The sequence below is a fragment of the Peromyscus leucopus genome, chromosome 4, assembly GCF_004664715.2.
Source record: "Peromyscus leucopus breed LL Stock chromosome 4, UCI_PerLeu_2.1, whole genome shotgun sequence".
In the NCBI taxonomy this organism is placed as follows: Eukaryota; Metazoa; Chordata; class Mammalia; order Rodentia; family Cricetidae; genus Peromyscus; species Peromyscus leucopus.
The window spans coordinates 42,344,624-42,362,185 of NC_051066.1; the positions used below are offsets into that span (position 1 = coordinate 42,344,624).

General features: G+C 39.0%; 1 protein-coding gene across 11 annotated transcripts in view; it reads right to left on the minus strand.

Moving 5' to 3' along the window:
* Positions 1-560: 560 nt before the first annotated feature.
* Scn3a (sodium voltage-gated channel alpha subunit 3) overlaps positions 561-17,562 on the minus strand; it is a 109,827-nt gene continuing 92,825 nt past the window's right edge. For all 11 annotated transcript variants that reach the window (XM_028894685.2, XM_028893288.2, XM_028892543.2 and 8 more), the window contains 7 exons: positions 15,251-15,373; positions 11,338-11,610; positions 10,444-10,497; positions 9,484-9,621; positions 8,312-8,416; positions 5,988-6,258; positions 561-3,973 (listed from right to left, as the gene is read on the minus strand). In XM_028894685.2, coding sequence (XP_028750518.1) covers positions 2,778-3,973; positions 5,988-6,258; positions 8,312-8,416; positions 9,484-9,621; positions 10,444-10,497; positions 11,338-11,610; positions 15,251-15,373 — 2,160 coding nt within the window. In that variant the 3' untranslated portion in view covers positions 561-2,777. The remainder of the gene's footprint in view (positions 3,974-5,987; positions 6,259-8,311; positions 8,417-9,483; positions 9,622-10,443; positions 10,498-11,337; positions 11,611-15,250; positions 15,374-17,562) is intronic.

The window sequence follows — 17,562 nt, forward strand, 5'->3', positions numbered from 1 at the left end:
TATTAATTGGCTGCTACAGAGCCTTGCTTATTGATTACACATCAAGATGCTTTAAAAGACGTAGGATTTTGCAAATCAATATTTGAGTCCTCTGGTATTGGTCAAACCTATAAATTGACTTGAGTAGGAAGAAGCCAATGAATCCCATTAGTCACTTTATGTAATTTATTTTGGGGAAATTATGAAATATATATCCAGATCTGAGTAGTCTTAAAAATATTCATTAAACCTGAGTTTTCCATGGAGATAAAGGCTTGGTTAGAAATTGACAAAAAAGCAAGGGACCCTGGAAAAGTAACATCAATTCTTAATCCCTGTGTCATTAATACTTTATAAGTTATAGAGTGCATTTAGGAAATAAAGCACATGAGTGACATGTTAGTCACCAAGATATCAGGACATGACACCATTTACATTTAGAGGCATTGATATTAGAATCCTGTTCAGTCAATAAACTAACTGAAATTGATAACCATTGTTGAGGGCTGCTGCAAATAATGTCAAGCCTGAAGGTTGGGTCATATGGGCCGGCCCTTTGATGAAGGAACAGTTCACAAAACTGCTTTTAACTAGTCTTTATTTTGACAGTCTTCTGGGTAGATCATGTAACAGGGTGTTACAAAACTCAAGAGAACTCTTATGAATACAAATGTCAAATCAAATACAGGTTTTCATTAGTTGTGTAAATTTTTACCTGCCAATAATAATAAGAATAATAAAAAACTCAGTCCAACAAATGAGATACAGTAAAAAATGAAGAATTTATTCTTTTGGCTCAGTAATGAAGTAGCTCACCATTCTTTTAGTAATAGCAATTCCCTGCATGCAGTTCATCAATACACTACAGTAAATAGTTTTGTAAAAGGAATGAACATTAAACTTTTGGTTTGTGCAAAAAAAAAAATTATATCATGTTAGGTAATTGCACAACTTTGCCCCTTTGTTCCTGGCTAAAAAGGACAGAGCTCATGTTATATCCATGATCGATTAAGTGCAGCAGGATTTAAAAAAATAAGCCTAGTCTGCGTATGCAAATACTACAAAAGTTGAGTTAAAAAAAACAAACTTCCATGAGTGAAGGATTACCTGCAGGCAACCAGAGTCGGTAGAAAATGGTCAGGGTTTGTGATTTTGACCAACATATCTTTTATTAGAATGGTAGAAAATATATTATAACAAAGAAATCCACAAAACCCATTGTCTAACTTTTATTTTAGGAAATTATCTGCTGAAAAGTCTTTTGGATGCAAAAGTTTGGAATTTTGATTAAAAATAAAAAGCAAAAGGATAAGGTAAAATAAATTGCCATGTCATCAACCTGAAAATAATTTTCTTATGTACAAATGCTGACAAAGAAAACTGATTATATTTTACATTATTTATATTTAAACAAATTTTGGACATTTTTTTTAGCAAACTCTGAAGTCTAGGTTTTAGTGATAGGCCCTATACAGTGTGTCTCCTTTAAATTAATAAAGACACATTGTGATACTCAAGTTGATTTAACAATGCAAAAATAAAGGTGTTTTAAAATAATATCAGTGAGATTTTCTTGACAGGTGGACAGAGAGCAGGACTGAATTCATTCTACCACCAACAGTGTCTCTTCTTACCAAAACTTGTGATAAATGGATTGATTAAAATAGAGTAGCTTAGGCAATATTAACATGCATTAATGATAGCCTCCCAACTATTTCTGTGTGATGAATGGTACAGGCTACCTCTCTGTTGGAAGCTTGCAAAAGACACATACACTGTGGTACATATTTGATTTAATAGAAGTTGTGTATTAGGCTATATATACGTTTATATATATATTTGCCCAAACATGCACCACAGGATAAAATAACTATTTACATAACAGAGGGTATTTAATTGACATAAACTGTCAGTTTTGCTGAGAGCAGAAAATGGCAACAAAATACTGCCACAGAAAGTGGAACACTATTCTAAAGTGATACTTTGGATAGATTTTTCTAGAACAGAAATATTAGATAACTTTTTTTGGGGTGGGGGGCATTTAACCAAACTTAAATATAGAACTCTGAAACTTAGAATAAAATTTGCACTTATTGAAACAAAATATTTTGCATAAAAATAATCCTTTTAAATATTAGTGGAAACTTTCCAGGCACATAACTGCTCAGGTTATAAACAAACATAACAGACTAAAATACTTGTAGATAACACCATCCAGAAAGTAGAAGTATTTGAAACTGTAACATCAGAATTTTTTGTGTTTAGTTTTGAGCAATAATTTTTTTATCTCTCAGGCAAAATATTATTTTTCTTTTGATTACTGGAGAAACTTGTGGACTTCGGAACACAGGATTCTTATATATATATATATTTTTTCCCTTAACATAAAGCACACTTACAAAAATAGTGACTAGTATGAACAGACTATGAATCAGGGACCAGGAAGATCCACTGGGACAGATTTTTGTAAAAACATGGCAAACGTGAATGTTAAAAATCGAATGGATGGGAGTGTGGTCCGAATGGCGTTTGGTGGTGTTATCATGGTCACTTTCACAATGGAGTTCTCCTCAGCAGTGTCAGCTGGTAATGGAAGCAACAACCTCTTGTCAACGTTGATACCCTGTCTCACAGAGCGGCAGTGACAGAGAGGCCACTGTCTGGTATAGGCACTGACCTTCAGTATTTGTTGAAACAGTCAGTTTGGCATGGACCTCTCCTCGGAGTCTAGTTGACACATAAACTTTCCCTTCAGGGGCTGTAAACAATTGATCACAAAGATATTTCTTTGTTGCATTTTACTTTTGATTTTCTCTGACCTCCTTTCCTTTGCTTTCTTTTTCTGGTTTGTCTTTCTCAAACTTTTCTTTATCTGGTTTTGTCACGCTATCATAGGAAGGAGGAGAGGTGGTAGAGGAACTTCCATCTGTCTTTTCTGGGGTGGAATTCCCATTCAGTTTGTCAATAACCATATCTCCTTTTATAGGCAAGTCAATCCTCCCCTTGATTGCCTCTTTGTCATATTTACTTGATATGTTTTTTAACCTTTGCTTTAAAAGATAACATCTGTAGTTGCGCTGAATAATAGCAGCAGACACCTCCTCTTGTTTGCGTTTCAACGTGGTGGTAATCGGCTCATAGGAGACTTTGGAGGGGTTGGAAGCCATGAACCGATCTTCCATCTGGATTCGAAGGGCGTCCATCTCTCCGCTCTCACCCAAAACCCGCTTTGTAAAAGCAAATAAGATGTCCAGGCAGTGGATGCGGTCTCCGCTCACCATGGGCAGATCCATGGCAATGAGCTGGACTTTGTTGGGCTTCGCGATGAGAAGGGGAGGATCCAGGGCAGCCGCAAAGTCAGAGAGTTTGCAGAACTCAATGAACTGAGTGGCATCAGGGTCGAACTTCTCCCAGACCTCATAGAACATCTCAAAGTCGTCCTCACTCAGGGGCTCTGCACTTTCCTCAGTGGCGACACTGAAGTTCTCCAGGATGACGGCGATGTACATGTTCACCACAACCAGGAAGGATATGATGATGTAGCTGACAAAAAAGAAAATCCCCACCGATGGGTTCCCACAATCCCCCTTCACCGAGCTTCCGGGGTGAATTGCATCGGGGTCACAGTCGGGAGGTGCACTGTTGAGGATGGGAGCCAGCAGTCCGTCCCAGCCTGCAGAGGTGGTGATTTGAAACAGGCAGATCATGCTGTTGCCGAAAGTCTCAAAGTTGAACATGTCATCAATTCCAGCTTCCTTTTTAACGTAGGCAAAGTTGGACATCCCAAAGATGGCATAGATGAACATGACCAGGAAAAGCAGGAGGCCGATGTTAAACAGCGCAGGAAGGGACATCATCAGAGCAAAGAGCAGCGTGCGGATCCCCTTGGCGCCTTTGATCAAGCGTAGGATTCTGCCAATCCTGGCCAAGCGGATGACTCGGAACAGAGTAGGGGACACAAAATACTTCTCTATCAGTTCGGCCAGAAACATTCCTATGGAAAAGTATACAGAAGAGAGAGGTGAACAGTGAGTGTATCAATTTTTATAGGAAAGATGTATGTGTGTGCGTCCTTTTTTTTTTTTTTTTTTTTTGACACAGTTTCTCTGTATAGCCCGGGTTGTCCTGGAACTCACTCTGTAGGCTGGCCTCAAACTCCAAGATCTGTCTGCCTCTGCCTCCCAGTTGCTGGGATTAAAGGTGTGTGCCACCACCACCTGGGCTTTTTGCATATGTCTAACTAAAAAAATAATCTTACAAAAACTTACCTTAACTATACCTTTGAATCCACTCTAATATTAACATTTAAATGTTTTTGAGTTTTATTCAATGGTACTATAATACAACGTTATAAAGCAATACAGATTTTTCTAAAATCCAAAATAATCTAAAATACTACTATGCTAATTCATGGTTATAGTTTCCGGTTATTATGCTTCACTGCTATACATGAAATATAGCAATTAGAAATAAAGGTTATCTCTGAAATAACTCATTGTTCTCAGTGAGAGTGACATTCTTTAGTTTGAGAAAGTGGACCACATCTGACCTATAGTTTCTACATTTGGGGTTTATAATATCATTTCCTCCTTCTGCCTGTTCAAAGCCCACCATTCTGGCAAGAGTCATGTCAAATATCATTTCTCTTTCTTCTGAAAGACTGTTAAATGTTTTGGTGGCTATTTCTTCTTGATTTTTTTTTTTTTGAATTATATATAGTACTGTTTGAATGAAAATGCTTCCCATAGGCTCGTATGTTTGACTGTTTGGTCCCCAGTTAGTGGAAATGTTTGGGAAGAATTAGGAAGTGTGGTATTGTTGGAGTAGTATGGCCTGGTTGGAGTAGGTGTGGCTTTGTTGGAGTAGATATGGCCTTGTTGGAGTAAATGTGACCTTGTTGGAGTAGGTGTAGCCTTTTTTGGAGTAGGTGTGGCTTTTTTGGAGTGGGTGTGGCCTTGTAGGAGTGGATTGCAAACTTTCTAGAGTGGGTGTGTAAATTTGTTGGTGTGGGTGTGGCTTTGTTGGAGTGGGTGTGTCACTGGGAGTGGGCTTTGAGGTTTTTAAAGCCCATGCCAGATCCAATCTCTCTCTCTCTCTCTCTCTCTCTCTCTCTCTCTCTCTCTCTCTGCCTGCTGCCTGAGGATGAGGATGTAAAGCTCTCAGTTACTGCTCTAGTGCCATGCCTGTCTGCTTCCTGCCATGATGGTTACAGACTAATCCTTTAAAACTGTAAGCAAGCCCTTAATCAAATGCTGTCTCTTATAAGAGTTGGCATGGTGTCTTCACAGCAGTAAGACAGCGACCAAGTTGTACACTCACACTACAGTGTTATGAGGACAGATTTTTAAAGACGCGTGCCTTACCCTTAAGCCTGACTATTTACTGCCAGCAGACTGTTGTGCTTTGAGGGTCAGCCATTTGCCATAGGCTCAAGCATTTGGACCTTTGCCATGCTGCTGTTGGTGGTGTTTTGGAAAGTTGTGGAACCTTCAGGAAGTGAAACCTTATTAGGAGAAATGGATCACTAGGGGGGTGGGGGTGGGGGCAGGGCTTGAGGCTTTATAACACAGCTCAATTTCTTGTTCTCACTCTCTTTCCCAAATGTAGGTTCACTTGAATCAGCTGCACCTTGTGCCCCATGCCAGGCTTTCCACACCAGGATGGAGTGTATTCCTACAACTTCGAGCCACAGTATACCCTTCCTTTGTTAAATTGCTTGTTGGTTATTCTGTCCCAACAAGGAGAAAGGTAACTGATACAAAGCGGACATGCTAATATTGCTTCCTGTTTTCTTCACCTATTCCCAGACTCCAGTACTAATACTTTAATTTCTAACCAATTAACTTGTGAATAAACTCGTTTCAAAATGGTATTCAAATATGTTAGCATTGAAATCTTCACTCTGCACACTCCATTATTCTCCAACTGCATTTCCGTGGCAGCTGTTGGCAGGATTTGGGGAAAATGTTCTCTAGAAGTACATGTCTCTGGGATTGAACTGTCCTTACCTACAATTGAAAGAATCACTACCACAAAGTCAAAGATGTTCCAACCGATAGTGAAGTAGTAGTATCTGAGAGAGATGAGCTTTAGCACAAACTCCCCCGTGAACAGGACGATGAACACAAGGTTGATTCGGGACAAAACCAGGGTCATGTATTTGCTCTGGTCGTCAGTTTCCACCATCATGGTGACCATGTTGAGGCAGATGAGGATCATGATGCTGATGTCAAAGACTTGTCTGGTTACAAAGTCAAAGACCATTCCTTGAAATTTGTTCTAGCAAAAAAGGGGACATGAGGTTAGTGTATACATTGCGCAAATAGTGATCGGGAACATTGCAAATCCACACATGGCCCTCAGGTATGCACCCTCCTTACAGTATCCTAAATAATCTTTAAACTCCATTTTACTTTCTATCATTTTTTTTTAAATGAGAGGTACCATACCACATGCCAGTAGCAAACATACTTGTTTCATTTGGGTCTCATAGGAAGACAGAACTGAATAAACCAGAGAATAATATTGAATAATTTATTTATTATAAGAAATATGATTATTTTCAATCATTAATGAAGACTTCAGAAAAGGCAAATACAGACTTTTAGATGAATAATCTACTTCACTTATCAATAGTTTAAGAATTTCCTGTTATTCCTTATTTTCTTCCCTCAAATGATATTAGTTATATTTATTCAATTCTATTTGTTTATTTGTTCATTTATCGATTTTCTCCACCACAGTTTCCTATTTATGTTTCAACAAATGCATGAAAGGACTAGAAAGATGCCTCAGTAGCTAAGAGCCTTTTCCGGTCTTCCAGAGGTCCTCGCCCTCACATGGTGGCTGGTAACTCTTAACTTTAGCTAAAGGGTATCTGATTCTCTCTCCTGAATTCCATGGAGCAGAGAAGGCGCATGGTACACAGAGACATGCAGAAGCAAAATGCTCTCCACACATAGCTTTTTATAAATGCATGAGACATGATGGTCTAATTAATACCTATTCCAGGAAACATATGCTTTTAGAGTCCGGTGTAAATCCAAATGTAAATGTAGTTTTATTAGATAACTAAAAATATTTATAATAAATACACAAAATCCCATGGCTTATGGAAAAAAGAATCCAAGGTCACAAACCAAGCATGTTTCCATATATCAGTGACTTTTGGTGAAGCAGGTTGGTTTATTCCTTTCCGTGTGCAGTGTCTTTCCATCCTTCCTCCTCATCTTACAACTCCCAATTTCAATTGCTTTTAAATGCACAGTAAGAGGATGTCACTGATAAGGTTCACGAAACTTTTCAATTGTGAGTTTTGCTGATCACAGGCTTTGTGGTTAGGGGTACAGTTACTTTATGGGCCTCAGTTACCTTATTTCTTTTTAACCTATCTCAGAGAGTAGATGAGTTAGGGTACAGTTCTGTGAGCATGACCCAGCATCATTATGCCATCCCATGTTAGGAGGTGTTACAGAATATGCATTTCAATGATCTTTAGTCTCTTTCTGGTGAAACAAAAATTTTGAGACAGTTTTTCTTTCTAGGCAAATTGGGGATATTTTCTAGTCTCAAGAGTGAGGGAACCCCAAAAGACTAATGGTTTTCTCATGTGCAGAACTTAAGTTTAATATATATCAAGTTATAGATAATATGGAGAGAGATCATGAATCTAGGTAGATGGGGAGCATGAGAAAGGAATGGATGGGAGGGGTTGGGGAGAGAGCTTTGGAGTGAGGGTGATGTGAAAACAGAGTAGGTTACTATTTACAGGGGGGAAGGCAACCGGAATGAAAGGTGCAGAGGAAGTGAGGAGGGCAGGAGAGGGAGGCTATAATGAAGTCTAATGGTACGTATGAAAATGCTGTAAAAGTATCGTTTACTTTCTGTGCTGCCTTAAAAGCTAGTAACAGAAAGAAACGCTGAAGTGAGATTTATACTAGGGAGGGGAAAAAGAAGGGAGGAAAAAAGAGCACAGAGAAAGGGAATGGTGGATGAGTGGGCCATCTGGGAGCCTCCATCTACTTAAAAACACAGATGTCAGCAAGGTCAGAGGAGCAGCAGTCAGACATATTGGGAGCCCAAGAGTCAATCTTGGTTTGGGGCAAGTTCCTGGGAACTCTTGGTGATCTCAACTCACCAACTCTCAAGAACATCCCAGAATTTTAGGAACTTGACCCTTGCTATCGAGTTTGCATCTGTAGACTGTGCTGCACAACGTGAGATTTGTGATTAGTGCTATGGATTGGTGATACCACCCTAGATGTTCTGATGCAGACACTCCAATGAAAACCCCGCCTTAGAACCTTAATGAATACAAGATATTCTGTCTTACTGAAGGCCGAGGGATGGGCTTCTGGGGTTTTTTGGAGCCAAGTTTCTTCATTGCATTGTAGTATTTTTTCTGTTCTTCTGTCATAAAGATGTCTTGACCTCCAAAGTAAACACACAGAATAACCTGGTTACAATCCCAACCTGTGTTACAACAGTATTTTAACCAAAGTATTTCTGAGTCTTCCTTTAATCTCTTCTCAATTTTAAATGGATTTTTACCTTGCTAAATATAGATTCATTATTCTGCTTTTCCCATTTATGTGAAATACTGCAGACTTTAATATTATGCAAAGCCCATAAGCATATAAAATTCTGATTAGTACAGCATCCTAATTGGATCATGTTATGTTCACAATGAGTTTTAAGGTCCTCAAATATATTTTCATGAAGCGAGCCAAATATCTTTTTTTTTCCTCTTTTACTGTCGAGAGTTTTATTGCTTTATTCGACAATTTTTAGCATTGTTGTGTGTGTCAAACAATGTGATTGGTATGAGAATTGCATAGGTACATAACGCGACGTCATGTTCCTTAAGTGGGTAGGTCATTAAAAAGGAAGTATGAAAAGGGGGGAAAGGAAGGAAAAAAGAGCAATCAAATGAACAGGAAGAAGAAAGAAAAGTTATTGTAGACACAACAACAAATCGAGAGAGTCAGGCTTAAGCTTAAGGCTTTAAAGGATAATAAAGAGTTTGCTGGGTAACACATCTCAGGAAGAGAAAATATCACATATAAGGCCACGGAGATACCAGTGCATGTCTGAGTTCAGAAAAGGTCAGGAAGATTCATGCAGCTTCCCTCTAACAAGTTCTGTAGATGACGTGAGTGTACGAGGGAATGAGTAGGCAATAGGATAGTGGATAAAACGAGATGTGGGAGAAGATGAGGCTGAGATATTGGTGAGGGTAATTCCTGAAAGACTCCAGAAGCCATAGTAAGTGCTGGATAATCATTGGCTGTCCTGAAATAATGGTTATATTTCTGGGTCAGGGAGATAGCTGCCCAGTGGATGAAAGGAGAGAAGCTAAGTAGAGGCTATAGCTTCACTGGCCCCAGAGTAAGAGTGCAAATAATATCAACACGATCTAAGTATGTCATGACTTCAAATATCGGGTTGGCTGTGTAGCACAGAGGTGCTTTGAGCAGGGAAGGGTGGGGTGTGGGTGACACTCATCTTTTTCTTCTGCTGGTTGAAGTTGTCTATGATGACACCGATGAAGAGATTTAGAGTGAAGAACGAGCCAAAGATGATGAAGATGACAAAGTATAAATACATATACAGATTTTCTTCATATACAGGTTGAAGTTTGACCTAGACAATAGTGAAAATATTGAATACTATTAGCCACATAGACACTTGGACTAAATAATGCAGTGAGCGCTGTTACTTCATATGAACTTTTCTCATCATGTCTTCAGATACTATTTTAAAAAATAATTATTTTCTCAAACTAGTATGACATTTGAGAATTTTACATTTGAAATCCAACATGTTTTTCCATTGTAGCCTACCTGCCAACTATTCCTCAGCACAAATAACACTGTTATAAATGCAGCTAACAGTTTGGGCCTGGTATTTTGTTATTATCATCTCAACATTATTATTATTCCAACATCTTTTGCAATATCTTCAGTTTGTATTTGGAAAAGTTTTGATAGCAGAAAATCAACTGAGAGGAAAATATAGAGTAAGCAGATGTGTTTTAACCAATTTTTTATATTTGTACTTTTGAGACTGAGTTTCCTTGAAGTCTGCTCGCTTATCTGGCTATACTATCCTTGGAAGCTGTTTCACAGCCTGGCTGATCATGTTCTCCAAAGGAGTAGAAAAACGAGTGCTTCCTGCATTGAGCTACCTTCCGACTCGGAATAGTTCTCTTTGCAGGGCTAATCTCATCCTCCATGTAATCTGACAACTTTTCAGAGTAGACATATTATCTATTACATATCATACCTACAGTAACCAAATAACTATCCCCACAGAAGCATCCTGTCTTAAAACAATAATTTCTACTTGCATTGGTAAATACTTTGACTTTATGTAATATAGAATTCTGGGTCTCTCAGTTCAATTCTCCCCAGTGTTTGCCTTGGATAATCTAGTAGCTGCAAATAGTGTCTGAGAGCTACTTACATCCCGTGAATCAACAGCTGCATACATAATATCCATCCAGCCTTTGAATGTGGCCTGTACACAATACAATAAGAGTTATTTATGAATGTCTCACCTAAATGTATTGCATTTACCAGACATAAATACAACAACATTGTTCTAAGTATCTTTTCATATAGTACTATGACATTCTCTACTCAGGTTGAAATGGGTCAATTGAGGTGTTATTAAGTACCTCCCTACTACTGAATATCAAAATGTGTGTTCAGAGTTTAGAATTTGTTTTCTTTTCTTCTGTTGGGGGCAATTCTGTTTTTTTTTTTTTTTTTTCCTATAACAAAACTGAAAATCCCATCTTAATCTCATCTGAATTCCTTCCAACAAGAAGATAAAATCTGGGGTTAAAACCTAGAGTTGTATTTAAACACAACTTATTTTCACTAATAATTGATAAGCAACTGTGCTGTCATGAAGTTAAAAAAATAAGCATTACATATTTTGAAAAGTATCCCTTGAGATTTTACATTTCAGCATGTATAATAGTATCATATTATGTTAGACATTGCTATAGAAAGTATCTGGCTAAAAATTCATATATTTAATTCATAAACAGAATATGTAACCAATATTTCAATATACACAATTTTTACAGAAAATTAAACAAAACTGAAATAATGGTTAGCGATACAACAAGAAAAACACAGAAGAAGAAATAAGAAATCCTGTGAAAACATTGAAGACTGCACTCCCAGGGAAGATTAAAAACGACAGTGTCTCCTTCACAGCCAAATAACTGACTTGAGGTGTCTGTAACTACCTACCTACTTTTAAACAGGAATTGTTCAGAGAACCCCCCTGAGGGGTCTTAGGCGGCACCCTTCCCAGTGTTCTCAGGTTCTCACGGCGACCACTTACCACTTGTAGCAATGCCAGATAGCCTGCCCCCACGTTGTCAAAGTTCACTTTCACATTCTTCCACCGGGCTTGCTTGCCAAGAGCCTGGCAGTCACTGAAGTTGTTGACTTCATTCACGTCAAACATGTTGCCTGTTGTCATGTTAACACAGTGATAGAACTTTCCAGCAAACAGGTTCACACCCATGATACTAAAGATCAACCAGAAGATGAGACACACCAGGAGTACATTCATGATGGAGGGGATCGCGCCAACCAGAGCGTTCACGACCACCTGTTGGGGGACAGGAGAGCTGTGACTTGCTAACGTGGAAGCCATCACCGACGGAGATGCATTCGGCACTAAGACACCTTTGGAAGGGGTTAAATGGGTATCTAGGTAGATTTCTAGCCCTAGAAAGCTTCTTCTAGTGTTTTCTACTGCATATTGGCAAGGGGAGGCAAATGACAATACAGCTAAAAAGCTAAGCTAGGAAGGAGAACAAAATACCACAAAACTGAAAAGAAATGAACAAAACCTGAGATAGTAAGATAGAGTCGGAAATTCATGCTGAGGAAAAAATGGTGAGTGAGAAATATGCATTAAAAGCCAACGGCAGTATCATTGGCAGTGACATATTAACTTTTGTGAACATGAGCGAATTAATGATGATCTGAAAGAATAGTACACAACTCCTTCACAAATAAGGCATGTAAAGGGCATAAAATCTGTCTCCTCAGGTCAGGAACATTTATATGACCATGAAGGCAAGGATTAAGGGCTTAAAATCTTGTTTAATTTTTTTAACTTTTGTATTAGAAAATCTGTCTCTTAAACATAGAATAAATTATAGGCAGAGGTAAGATTTATCTTTAGATGTAAGACGATCAAATATATCCCATTATTATTACTTGCCAACGCCTACATGTTCCCCTTAAGTTTATGTTCATCTTTTTTTTTTTTGGCTAGGCTGATGTGTTTAGTGAAGAAAAGACTGACCCCCTTTGTTTCTCTGAATCCAGGAACAATTAAGATGCATTTTAAGGTCTCATGGATAGCAAAAGTAGTTTTTCTAACTTTGCTTATCTTACTCCGTAGTGGATGACTCTGTTAAGGATTCCTACCCAATAAAACTATTGTTTTATTTAAAAATATAGTAAACATTATTTTAAAAAATTGTAAACCAGCATTAAAAAATTGAAATCCAAAATTGTAGTGTTTTCCTATATTAATTGAATTTTATTTCCTTTAGAAACTAAATCATACAAATTGTACTTGTTAGTTTTTTTTTCAGATTAAAATTATGTACAGTGGCCTCATTCATACCTCTACAAATTTTCTTATCTTCAGACAGATGTTGCTACATTTAGCTGAAATCTTAGGTATTCCATATGAATCAAAATACTAACCATAGAATATTTTTCAGATAAGAGGAAAATTGTAAGTTTGCAGACTTGCTCAATTGCTATTTCCTCTCTGATATAAGCTATAACTATGGTTTTTGGCCAAAGGGGTCCCATGTACACCCTCAAACAATCCAGGCTATTGCCAGGACTATAGGTTTCTCTCTTTGCAACTGATGGCAAGGCCCAATGGCCGAAGACAACCCCCACACAACTCATTGAACATGGAGAAGTAAAGCACTGAGCCTTCACACCAATGTGGTAGCGTCGTTGACACAGGAAGGTACTGTGCAGGACACCAAAGCAGAAATGTACAAACCCAGCTACAAACCTTTTCATCCACAGTCATATCCTGCCTCCAAGGTATGCTAGTGCAAAAGTGACACAGATTGTGTGGGAGTAACCAATCAAAATCTGACTTGACTTAAGGCCCGCCCACTCCACTAGATGGAATCCGTATCTGGCACTGCATGGGTGACCAAGAACCTGAGAGACCTTGGGTAAAACCAAACAATCCTGTTCTAAACAGACAAACAAAAACAGCAATGAAATGACATTCTGCTACACTGATAGGTTAGTGCTATCATCAGAGAAGCTCCTTCCTTCAGCATACGGGAGCACAGATAGACTCTTAGCCAGACATCACCCAGACAGTCAGAGATACTGGAACACTCACTCAGCCCTAAATAATATGTCACCATCCAATCCCCCTCCCTAGGGTTCAGGGAACTCTGCATTAGAGGATGTAGCAAGACTGTAAGAGCTGGAGGGAATGGAGGACATCAAGTAAATAAGACCCTCTAAATCAACAGGATCGAACTCACAGAGACGGAGGCAGCGTGACAGGGCCTGTATTAGGTCTGCACTAGGTGGGGCCTTAGAGCTGAAGGAAGTGGACACATGCCCTACTTCCTAACCTAGAAGCAGTCTCCAACTGATAACCACCTGCGAATGAAAATCTACTTTTCTGCAAGGAGTCTCACTGGGAAACAAGCTACTCTTAAGGGTAGGCGGCATGCCCAGCAGTAGACGGCCAAGAGAAAACAAATTCAAGAGCATCTTTGGAGCTTCCTTGTCTTATAATGTTGTATCAGGACTTTTTTGTTTTATATATATATATATATTTTTTTATATATATATATATATTATATATATATTCTCTCTTTTTACTCTACAGGTCCTTTGTGACTATATCATGGTTTCCTGTTTAGAGTTTTTATGGATCCCTGAGTGGGTCGGTCTCTGCCTCTATATCTGTTTCTTCAACTCTTTTCCTTTTATTTGTTTTATCTTCTTCTGATGTTTTAGGTTCTTTTCTGTCTTATTTTATTATTGTCCTTTATTAGTCTATTTGTTTTCTAATGAGAGACAGAAAGGGGGTGTATTCAGGTAGAGGTAGGGAGGAGCTGGGTGGAGGAGAGGGAGGGGGAACTGTGATCAGGACGTATTATATGAGAAAAAAAAATCTATCTTCAATAAAAAATAAAATAAAATAAACCATCAGCAAGAAGCCACGAAGCATGATGAAGGCTGAGATGATGTCAGCAGTAGAAGAAGATTGTTATTTAGAACAGATTTTTATGAATTTGTTAACATAAGCAATGAGACAGAATTTGCGACAAGCAAGCCAAGCGTGTGTCTCGGCTCACAGTGCTGCAAGAGCAGCTGGAGGGTGGTTTCATTTTCCACAATGAGTAAATTTTGCAGTCAAGGCTGAAGGGGTTTATTGCCCCAAACAAACCACCTCCTAACATAAAAACCCCATGGCCTTGAAGAAATTCAATATCCGTGTGCATTTGCAAAGCAGATTAAACAAAGCTGGCCTTTGTGCAAAGCAGTTCTGAAGGCGTGGCAGCCATGCATTTTCTGTTGTGAGACAAGATATACTTGCTAAGGGGGAGAGCAGGGGAGGACAAGGCTGGTACTGTGGAAAAACTGAACCTCACCCAGAACGTGTGCTTAAAAGATCTGTGGAGCAAAGTCGGATTGTTAGAAATAGGCAGCTAATTATCCTAGCAACTCACTTTGGATGTGAGGGATGTACCAGGTTTGCTGGGTGCTGTGATTTACATGAATTCAAGAAATAAAGCATTGCCCTTTAAAAATTTTTTTATTACTGATATGGTTTGAGGACTCAAACTTATCTACTGAAGGCCCTGGCAGGATGAATGATGTCAGCCGTTGTTCGAAAGTGCTTGAACAATGAGAATAAGAGCACCACATGCAGGTTGTAGTGTGTGTGTGTGTGTGTGTGTGTGTGTGTGTGTGTGTGTGTGTGTGTGTGTGTGTGTTGGGGGCAGGGGAATGGGGCAGGCCTGAACTGTGAACTCAAGCCCCAGATGCTGGTATTTGCTCTGTCTCAATTCCTGAGTGTGTGTTTAAATAAACTGCAATTTCCAGAAGAAAAGCTTGCTGTTCTCTATGGCTTTAGCCCTGAATTATCTAATTCTGTGGAGACTACCGTGTCTCTGAGTCACTGGCTGCATGGAACTCTGCCTGGAGCTTAAGAGAGCATCATTGAGTTTTCTTACCCTCATGCCTTCAAAGCGGGATAAGGCTCGCAGAGGCCGCAGAGCCCTCAGTGTCCGGAGGGATTTGATGGCACCAAGTTCTGAGTAACCAAGAGCAGTGGCTACCAGGCTAACCAAAGAAACCTGTAGATGGAAAATAAGCTGTTAATCTACCACAAAACCAACTGTTAGATCAAGGCACAGCGTGTACTGTCCATTCTTTAGTGACAGCCAATTTAAGTGTGACTTGACTATAACCCTTCTGTCTTTATCTCCCACAGCATCCGACGCTGGCTGCCTCATCCCTCCCTGTCCTTTCCCTACCAATAAAATGTGATACTTGTTTATACTCATTAACACTTACAGGGATGTCGTGCCACAGGATTGTTTGCAAAGTATGCGTATTTTTATCACTGATAATTCAGGGCTTAGTTCAAAAGCCCAATCCCTTTGCTTAACGCTGCCAAATAAAACTTAAGACTTCTCTCCTGAATTGTATGGTATTAAGGTTGGGAATCCTAGAGATATTTGCCAGGTACCAGGGCTGGTCAGCTGGCTAGATGTTTAATCTCTCCTTCCATATCATATAAGCATTTGATTAGGTGGGCGTGAAACTCTGCTTTTAATGTACCTAATATGGTTTGGTTAGATATACATTAGTGGAGCCATTGTCTCCTCATTGGGTAATTTAGCATATAATTTATAAAACTTGAAACAACCATGCATTGGATTAGTAAAGGAGAAAATTTATCTGAAAACATTTTTATCAGAAGTAGATTTTCGATAATATGATGCTTCTTATTCATAGTGATCACACATCTTTCTGGTACTTGTGATTAAGCTGAATTTTCGTTAAGTATATGCAACATTAAATAACACACATCCTTTTGGGGGTAGGGGAAGTAATTTGGCTTGATATTCTTCCCATGTACTTTGAGGCCTATATTCACAAGTCTCCAGAAGTCAGTACCGCTCCTGACACCTAGGTATTGGTGAGGAAGCTGAGCATCACTCTGCACACATACATTCTGATAAAGAATAAAAAGCAAAAGAAAGAAAGGAAGGAAGGAAGGAAGGAAGGAAGGAAGGAAGGAAGAGAGAAAGAAAAAGAGAAAAAGAGGGGATGGGGACATGGTTTAGCAGTTAAGAACAAGGGCTGTTCTTCCAGAGGACCCAGGTTCAGTTCCCAGCACCTATACTGCAGCTCACAACTATCAGTAACTTCAGATCCAGGGGATCCAATGTCCTCTTCTAGTCTCCTGAGGGTACCAGGCACACATGTGGTATACAGACATACATGAAGGCAAACACCCCCCCCACACACACACACACAAATAATTTAAAAATTAAAAAGAAAATGGGCTAAAGAGATGGCTCAGAGGTTAAGAGTACTGGCTGTTCTTCCAGAGGTCATGATTTCAATTCCCAGCAACCATATGATGGCTCACAACCATCTATAGTGAGATCTGGTGCCCTCTTCTGGCTTATAGGCATTTGTGCAGGCAGAACACTGTATACATAATAAATAAATAAATCTTTAGAAAACTTAAGAGAGAGAAGGAAAAGCAGAACACACATCTAGTAAGAGGTGGAGTTGGAGGAGGCTGGAACCTAAATTATTTGACTTAAAAGCATATTTCAACTTTTATGTTCACTTAAAAAAATGTGGTCCTCCTCAGAATCCCAGAACACACACAATGACTTCAGTGACTATGTGCTCATTCCTTGTCTAGGTAACACATCACACTTCTTTGTTTGAGAAACATTGATTCATTATATTAATTCAACGACTTAAGTACACGAGAGCTTACTTTTCTGTGTAAAAAGCTGTTGGGAGACTAAGTGAATTCTCTCCGTGGTACTCCAAGGCAAGATGGAGTCAATGATCTGCTCAGGAGCACATGGCTTCGAGGGTGACAGGGGGACTTTAAAGGCATATGCAGCCGCTGTCCCTTCCTTGATTGACTTAGCATTAACTCACACATACAGTCTAAGAGAATAATAAATTACTTGAACGTTAAATTTGATCAGTGACAAGATTATTTATGAAGCTCTTTATTTGTGGCCTGAGCTTGCTGCTACGGAAGAGCAGGGAGATTGGGAAGGCTATTAGTGAACTCTTCTGCTTCTATTTTCTCTGCTCCTTTATCTCGGGAGACATTAACAATTCTTAATTTTTTTTTCCTGAAGTTAATATCTGAAGACTTCTTATCCTCCCAACCAAGCTCTTTATTTAAGACTAGAGCTTTAAATGGAAGTGGCTGCATGACCTCATGACCCTAAAGGACATCAGCTCATACTTTAAAAGGAAAGGAATAGCATTTCTTCTCATG